This window comes from Cuculus canorus, chromosome 21, assembly GCF_017976375.1.
Source record: "Cuculus canorus isolate bCucCan1 chromosome 21, bCucCan1.pri, whole genome shotgun sequence".
NCBI lineage: Eukaryota > Metazoa > Chordata > Aves > Cuculiformes > Cuculidae > Cuculus > Cuculus canorus.
In genome coordinates this window covers 5,184,970-5,193,417 of record NC_071421.1, presented here as the reverse complement: position 1 = coordinate 5,193,417, position 8,448 = coordinate 5,184,970, and the positions used below count along the sequence as shown (strand labels likewise).

General features: G+C 53.2%; 1 protein-coding gene across 1 annotated transcript; it reads left to right on the top strand.

Moving 5' to 3' along the window:
• The first annotated feature begins 792 nt into the window (after positions 1-792).
• Positions 793-7,479, top strand: SRM (spermidine synthase). The gene is made up of 8 exons (XM_054085924.1): positions 793-987; positions 1,103-1,223; positions 2,045-2,137; positions 3,413-3,566; positions 4,415-4,498; positions 4,833-4,978; positions 5,884-6,006; positions 6,639-7,479. Exons 1-8 carry the CDS (start codon positions 830-832, stop codon positions 6,654-6,656), a joined length of 897 nt encoding a protein of 298 aa, XP_053941899.1. The 5' UTR covers positions 793-829; the 3' UTR covers positions 6,657-7,479.
• The last annotated feature ends 969 nt before the right edge of the window (positions 7,480-8,448 follow it).

Genomic DNA, 8,448 nt, shown 5'->3' with positions numbered 1-8,448 from the left:
GATGGACGGATGGATGGATGGATGGACGGACAAATGGAGGGGCTGAAGGATGGAGAGACAAACAGAGGGGCGGATGGGAAGGATGACAGGGGGAGTTGGCAGATGGGTGGAGGGACAGGGAGGGGCTGATGAGATGCAGGAACAGACAGATGGAAGGTCTGATGGGATGGATGGACAGATGGACAGAGGGGTTGGTGGACAGATGGAAAGACAGGCTGGCAGACGGACTGATGGGATGGTTGGACAGACAGATGGACAGATGGGTTCATGGATGGATGGACAGACAGAGGGGCTGATGGGATGGATGGATGGATGGATGGACGGACAGATGAAGGGGTTGAAGAATGGGTGGAGGGGCTGATCAGGTGGACGGATGGACAGACCGATGGAGGGGCTGATCAGGTGGACGGATGGACAGACCGATGGAGGTGCTGATCAGATAGACGGACAGATGAAGGGGCTGATGGGATGGATGAATGGACAGGGGGTTGATGGACAGATGGAGGGGCAGACAGGATGGATTGACAGAGGGGCCAATGGATGGACAGACAGATGGAGCGGCTGATAGGATGGACGGACAGACAGGTGGAGGGGCTGATGGGATGGGCAGACAGATGGTTGAGGGGGTGGATGGAGGGACGGAGGAGCGGAGAGGCGGATGGATGGATGGACAGAGGGAGGGACGGAGGGGCTATAGCCCTCCGGGGGGGGCGGTCCCTCTCGCCCCGCCCCGCCCCGCGTGGCCGCCGCTCGGGGCCGGCGGGGCGGGGCCTGCGGGGCGGGGCCGGGCTGAGCGCGGGGCGGGGCGTCCCCTCGGCGCGGGGCCGGGATGGAGCGCGGCGGCGGCGGCGCGGCGGCGTCGCGGATCCGCGAGGGCTGGTTCCGGGAGACGTGCCGGCTGTGGCCCGGGCAGGCCATGTCGCTGCAGGTGGAGGAGCTGCTGCACCACCAGCGCTCCCGCTACCAGGAGATCCTGGTGTTCCGCAGGTGCGGCGCGAGGGGAGGGACGGAGGGAGGGAGAGCGGCGCCCGGCGCCACGCGGTGGGGCCTGGCGGGAGCGGGAGCGCCGCCCCGGCCCGGCTCCAACCCCGCTTCCCCCCAGCACCACCTACGGCAACGTCCTGGTCCTGGACGGCGTCATCCAGTGCACGGAGCGCGACGAGTTCTCCTACCAGGAAATGATCGCCAACCTGCCCCTCTGCAGCCATCCCAACCCCCGCAAGGCGAGTGCCCCGCGCCCCACAGGGCTCCCCCGCCTCGGGGCTGTGGTTCGAAACGGCTCGGGGCAAGCTGGAAGGGGTTTGGTGTGGTTTCGAAGGGGGCTGGGGCAAGCTGGAAGGAGCTGATGTGGTTTGGAAGGGGATAGAAGGGGGCTGGTGCAAGCTGGAAGGGGCTGGTGTGGTTTGGAAGGGGAGTGGTGTGATTTGGAGGGGGCTGGTGTGGTTTGGAAGGGGCCTGGTGGAAACTGGAAGGGGCTTGGAGCAAGCTGGAAGGGGCTAGTGTGGTTTGGAGGGGGACTGGAGGGAGCTGATGTGGTTTGAAAGGGGCTTGGAGCAAGCTGGAAGGGGCTAGTGTGGTTTGAAAGGGGATGGAAGGGGGCTGGTGTGAGCTGGAAGGGGCTGATGTGGTTTGGAAGGGGATGGAATGGGACTAGCGCAAGCTAGTGTGGTTTGGAAGGGGACTGCTGCAAACTGGAAGGGGTTTTGTGCAAGGTGGAAGGGGCCAGTGGGGTTTTGAAGGGACTGGAAGGGGCTGGTGAGGTTTGGAAGGGAGCTGGGGTGCAGGCTGGAAGGGGCTTGGTGCGGGTTGGAAGGGGACTGGAGCAAGTTGGAAGGGGCGTGTCATTCCTTGCACCCCAGTGCCGGGCACTTGACAGAACATCCAAGCAGCCCTTGTGTCCCCCAGACCACATTTCCAAGCACCAGGGCCGGATAAGCTCAAAGGGCTGCTGGGTTTCAATCCATCCTCTTTAGGTCATGCTGTGAGCATTTCCCCCTGAGCTCTGGCCCTGCTGATGCTGGATTTCAGCCCTCTCCTCTCCTAGGTGCTGATCATCGGAGGTGGTGACGGGGGAGTGCTGCGAGAGGTGGTGAAACACCCGACCGTGGAGTCTGTGGTGCAGTGCGAGATCGATGAGGTGCGTTGGGCTCGCCGCTGCCTGGAGCTGCCCCGGGGCTCGGCTCAGGGCTGCCCGGCCAGAAGCAGCCTTGCTTCAGCGTGTCCCAGGGAGCTGCTGCTTCACCTGCTGTCTCTTGTCAGCAGCGAGCGTGTTTGCTGCCGGTTCTGCTGGCGTGACACTGACAGCGCCACCTCCTTGCCTTACGAGTCATCTACGTGGCAGCTGGCTGTTCCTTCCATGTGATTTCTTTCACGCACGTACAGTAGAGGCCCTTCCAGGCCAGCGTGGGGTCTGGAGAAGGAGAGATCTGGCTTTGAGAAGGTGCTGCGTTTCTCTCTCCCTCTGGCCAAGTGTGGGATCTAGGGAAGGAGAGCTCTGGCTTTGGGAAGGTGCTGCTTTTTCTTCTCTCCCAATGCAGAACAGAGTGCTGTTCCTGCCAGAGGAGGATGGGCGCTTTGTTAAGCAGTCTCCCGCAATGGAAAGCAGGAAATAAGTGGGGGGTATTTGTTTCCGTGGTAGATGGGTTGGTCTTCCTCCTCTCAGTCAGTTTGTTCTGATATTTTGCTTTCTTGGAAAGTTTTCCTGTCTCCTTAAAGTGTGGCTGCGTAAGGAATGGGAAACGCTGCTCCAGGAGCCTGTGTACCCTGCCTGCCAAGCCGAGTAGGGATATGTGCCTGGTTTAGAACAAGCGCTGCCTGACACCAGTGTATTTTTTTGTTTCTGCCAGCTGTGAGAAACTGTGGTTGTATTCAATGTAAGTGCTGGGCCTAGCGCAGCGGCTGTCTGACCATCGCAGCCGCTCTGGAGAGCAAACTCCTCTCTTGTTAGGGGGTTGATTTCATGACTATACAGCACAGGTTGGGAAATCTCTCATCTTGAATCCAGAAACCTGCTGGCATGGTTTTGTTTAGGAAGGAATAAATGAAAAATCTTTAGTTAAGATCGCCTCTGCGAGTGATATCTGCAGGGAGAAGCAGCACAGCGCAGTCTGATCTCTAATCGTAGTCTTCTAACTCCTCAGGGAGCCTTTGAAGCTCCAAGTTCTTCTTGTTGAGTTTGGCAAGGACAGACCCACAGTGTCACTGAACCCTGAGGCCATAGGAAAGGGCTGAGTGTAGCTGGTTGGCTAAAGATGCTGACAGCTCCTGAGGATCTAGCTAGCGTGTCGGATTTGTGCTGAAGGCGTGGAAGGAAATGACTCACTGTGCTGTTCTTTGAGCTGCAGCTGCACAGTAGCTTGAGAAGCAGCTCCTCGCAGCCTCTGCTGACCCACTTGTGCTCTCTGTGTTGCAGGATGTGATCCAGGTATCTAAGAAATACCTCCCAGGGATGGCAGTGGGCTATTCCAGCGCTAAGCTGACCTTGCACGTGGGAGATGGTTTTGAGTTCATGAAACAAAACCAAGAAGCCTTTGACGTGATTATCACAGACTCTTCTGACCCCATGGGTAAGAATTCCAGGCACGAAAGGGTACTGTTTTCCATATTCCTTTTCCTCTTCTTTTTTCCTCTGCTTACTTCCTAGAAGTAATACCAGTCTTCCCAGGCTACTTTCAAGTGAAAAGCCTGTCATTGACTTGGTTCTTCTGATAGAAAAAGGGAAGGATGAAGACCAGAAAATTGTATTAACAAGGCCTCAAGCCAGCTGTCACTTTTCTGTCCTCAAAATCCAACTCCAGCAGCTATTGCTTCTTGGGGAGAGAGGATCCTTCAGTCCAGTAATCCCATAGGGAATACAGCACTGTGCTGGCAAAGACAGCTTTGCATTTGTGCCCACTAATGAAGTAGCAGCTCATGCACTGTTGATGTAGCTACCTAACCTCAGAGTGGCTGTAGCAAAGTTGTATTTCTGAAGGGGAAAACTGAGGTAGAGAGAGACCAAACGTAGTTATGACACCTCATTTTAGGGACCTAATGACAAGTGGCTGAGTCACCTTCGCTCTTGCTATAGTCAACACAGAGAGAGGCATCTCTAAAAGGGGGTTTGGAGCAGGAGTTCAGCTTAAAAAATGCTTACTGAAGCAAGATGCAGCTGCTAGGACTTTCTTTGATGAAAGTTCTGCATTTGCTATTAAGCAAAGCTTAAATCCTGATGGTTCTGCTGTGCAGGCTGGGGTTCACCCAGCACTGGAAGTTTTTGCTTCCAGATTCTCTCTGATACCTGTGGTCAATGAAAAGCCATTTAAAATATCTCTGTTCTAGTGCCGTCCCTGTGCAGCCTGGGTGTTCAAAAAACTCTCAGAAGCCTACAGCCTTAGTTTCTCTAGACGTGTCTCTTTACTCGCTTCTCTCCCAGGTCCTGCAGAGAGCTTATTCAAAGAATCTTACTACCAGCTGATGAAGACGGCCCTGCGAGAAGACGGGATTCTTTGCTGCCAAGGTGAGGATGCTGTCTCTGGGCAGAGGCTGGTGCCAGATCATTGCATGCAGCGTGTGAGGCACGGAGGACTCTCTTCCTGGGGAGACGTGATGCAAGGACTGAAATCCAATTCAGCTCCCAGGTACAGGAGCGGTTTTGATCTGTCTGCGTCAACTCATTAACTGCTGGACTGCGCTTAGTAAAACTGGCGTAAGGGTCTTATCTTGCCTTTGAAACCACGAGCTGTGCGGAGCAGAGCAGGTTTGGGCTTGGAACCACGGTTAACCTGGCACAGGCCTGTGCAGGGAAGAGGGGCAGCTCTCACCTTGCATGCTGTATTCCTTTCTCCCTGTAGGTGAGTGCCAGTGGCTGCACCTGGATCTCATTAAGGAGATGCGTCAGTTCTGCAAGTCTCTGTTCCCTGTTGTGGAATACGCCTATTGCACCATCCCCACATATCCCAGCGGGCAGATTGGCTTCATGCTCTGCAGCAAGAACCCGGTGAGTTTCAGGCACCTGAAGTGCCCTTTTCCTCTCCCTGAAAGCACCTGCAGAGCCTGCCGCAGGCTGTCCCTCGCAGAGCTCGGGCTGTGCGCCGAGCTCTGCCTGCTCTGGGGCCTCAGCTCATGCTGGACCCCAGCTCAGGGCCCCAGAGCAGTAATGCAGCCTGTGTGGTGCTGAAAGAAGTGCAGAACTGACCAGTAGTGGAACCAGTTGCCTTGGAAGAGGACATTTTCTCTCTAGTGCAACAAACTTGGAAGGGAGGAAGCAACTACCAATTTCTAGAGCTTGTTAAGGCTTTGGCTTATTGATGCTGGCTGTTATAGAGTGGGCATCTGCTTCGTTAGAATCAGCTTGTAACTGGTAATCTGCTCGTACAGAGGTCCCCAAGTAAGAGTCAGTGTTTGGATTGGGGCTGGTAACTTTCAGACCACCAAGGTCCATTCTCTTTCCAGTATGCTGCATTACAGGCGGTGATGCGACTGTCACATTGGTTTAGGGAGCCAGCGGCACTTGTGCTGCTGTATTTTATTTATTCGGGGCACTGGCAGCGTGTACTGTGTGTGTCTTAAAGCAGATGTGGATTCTGCTCAGAAGAGCAAAAGCCTTGCCTCTCTCTTAAATGCTTGGGTGCAATCCGACCGCTTCATCTGGCCCATGGCTCACAGGCAGCCTGACCTCATGTGCTGACATCTGTGAATAAAGGCTAGGCACATGAGGTACAGAGCGTAAACTCCAGCCCTCGGGCTTGGAGCTACGCAGAACCTTTGATTTCATCCTAGAACAGAAAGTCATCTGTTTTCCTTCACGTCCTCTTGGTTCCCTGCTGTAAATCTGGATGCCTGTCACACAGCCTTGTGCTCGTTACCCCAGCGCTACAGAGCTATCTGGGTTCTTTATTGCAGAACACAAATTTCCGGGAGCCGGTGCAGCAGCTTTCGCAGCAACAAGTAGAGGAGAGGAATCTGAAATACTACAACTCTGACATTCATCGGGCAGCTTTCATTCTACCAGAGTTTGCACGGAAGGTAAGCACGGCTGCACTGTTTGTCCTTCATCAAGGATGAGATATGACTTTCCTTCAGCAGGAATGGGAGTATACGGGACTGAGGATTTCCTGCAGCCCTCAAGGCTTCTGTGTTAGCGAGTCTGAACAGGACGGCTTTTTGTGTGACGTAGCACAGTATGAGTCAGTCTGTCTGGGAAGACTGGAGTTCAGTTTGGAACCGTTCTTTGGGCTGATGTCCTGTGCCTTGGTGGGAGATCACTCCTACTTCACCTAGCAAAATTTAGGTCCAAGAGCCCACAGAACTGGTGGTTCCTATTGGAAAGCTCCAGAAATCTTAGATTTTTGGAGGGGGTTGGAACTAGATCATCTTTAAGGTCCCTTCTAACCCAAACTATTCTATGATTCCATAAAATGTGGTTGTGGTTTCTAGTGCAACACAGTGAGTGAAGAAAGGATGCTGTAGCATAGATGCCTTCTCAAAGGAGAGTCTGTATTTCTGCATCATTCCGTCATTTCCCAACTGGGTTGCAACTGCAGATTCCAGGAAAAAAGCCTCCTCAGAGATTGTGTTCCAGAGCCATTTTTGCTTTGAGGACTGGTAAAGCTGCAGCAGGTCCAACCTGACACTTGTTTATCTTTGGCTGCCTCCAGGCCCTGAGCGACGTGTGAGACTGAGAAGCTGCTTCCTTCCTTCAAGTTGGACCCTGAGATCATCAGTGATGTGGTGGGGACCTTCCCAGCAGACTGCAGATTTGCTCTCCGCTGTGAGGGATTGTTTAACCCTTTGCCAGCCAACATTCCCTTTGATGATGTGTTAAAGATGATGGGGCGTAAGCCAGATAAGACTATTGAAAAGGTCCAGTGACTTATTGCGTGAGGTCAAAACTGTTCTTTCCAGTGCTGGAAACGTAAGATGTCTTTTTCCTTTCTCTCCTCCTTGCACCCATTCTAAATCCTCCCCTCCCTGCGCCCACCTCCACCCCCTACAACTGACATGGTATATTTATAACTGACACGTGTTTCTTTCTGACCATCCTCTGAAACCTGGGAAGAGTCCAGAAGGGTCACTGACTCAGCCTTAAGCACAGAGAGCGAGAGCTTTGTGCGCAAAGTTTTAGCTTGCTCTCTCCTAGGAGCTCCCTGCTGCTGAGACGTTTTGACCGGTAACGGGTCTGAGCCTTCGTGTCTCACTGCCCTTCTGCGACACCTGCACGGTTCTGCAGCACAGTTGGAGAAGTCACAGTGCGAACTGTTGCCATTCACAATAGGTCTCCCTCCAACCCTGACGGAGTAGCAGTATTAAACGCCAGCCGGGCCAGCTGGCAGCAAAGTCTTGTGGCTTTTTCATTTTTAAATTGGAAACAGGAGTGCTGAGGTACTCGCAGGCTGAACCCTGTCCTCACCTCTGCCGTCAGAGTGGTTCCAAAGAATGTTTATCAATATGGTGATAGGCGCTTTATATATAAATATAAATATATATATAAAAAACAAACCTTAGATCCATTGCCTGCTGTTAAATAATGATGTTGGGGAGTCAGTTGTGCTGACAAATCTTTCGTCTCAGTCGTGCTGAGATGCCTCAGGCCTGCGTATTTGCTAGTCCTTAGGAGGCATCATTATTCCTAATGCTGCCCCCAGAATCCCCGAATCGTAGAATGGATGCATAAGTTGTTTTCTGTTGTACTCTCTTGTGAGATGGATCTGCCTCCACTTCTTTACTTTTGTTTTAAAGACTCCGTACCACCGCTGTGCAGTGGGCATCTTCCCAGAACAACCACTGTACGGTTGTCACTCCCTTGCAATCAATTAAACACTCGGCTCTGGTTAAGGTGACATCAGTGTGGGTCGCTGTGCTTCTTTGGGAGAGTGCGGGGATGCAAACTGAGATCATGAAAGTTTGCAGTGCTTGTCAGAAGACATCCAGGGCGCTTGGTAGTTGGTCTGACTTCCTCTCTCCCTTGTCTAGAGGGATGACAAGTTATCAACAAAAATAAGCTCTGAAGAGCGATGCCATTGCATGTTGTATATTGTAACCTGACTGTGATAGCTCCAGCTTCTGTCATCCTCTGTGCTGCAGAAGTCAGTAGCTTCTATCCAAGCTATTCTGTAGTCCAAACGCTGCCTCTGGCACAGCATTCCAAGCTGTTTTCCAGCTGCCCATCTCCCCGCTAGCATCCCATAATTCCTGGCAATCGCTGGCCCCGGTCTATTGCAAGAATTGTGGTGGCTTAGTGGTTCCAGGGGCCTGAAGTGAGTACTGATCTCGAGCTGAAGGGGCTGGGGACAGTCACTAGGTGGCATCAGTAGAAGACAAAAAACTTCCTGAGGGAGGCTCTTTGGCTTGATAAGAGACAACCAGAGGGAGCAGGCTTGTGCCTTAAAGGCTGGGGTTGGGCTTTACCGCTCTTGCAACCCTACAAACAGCACAGGTGGTGCAGCCGCTGCATTTTCTGTGGGGTTT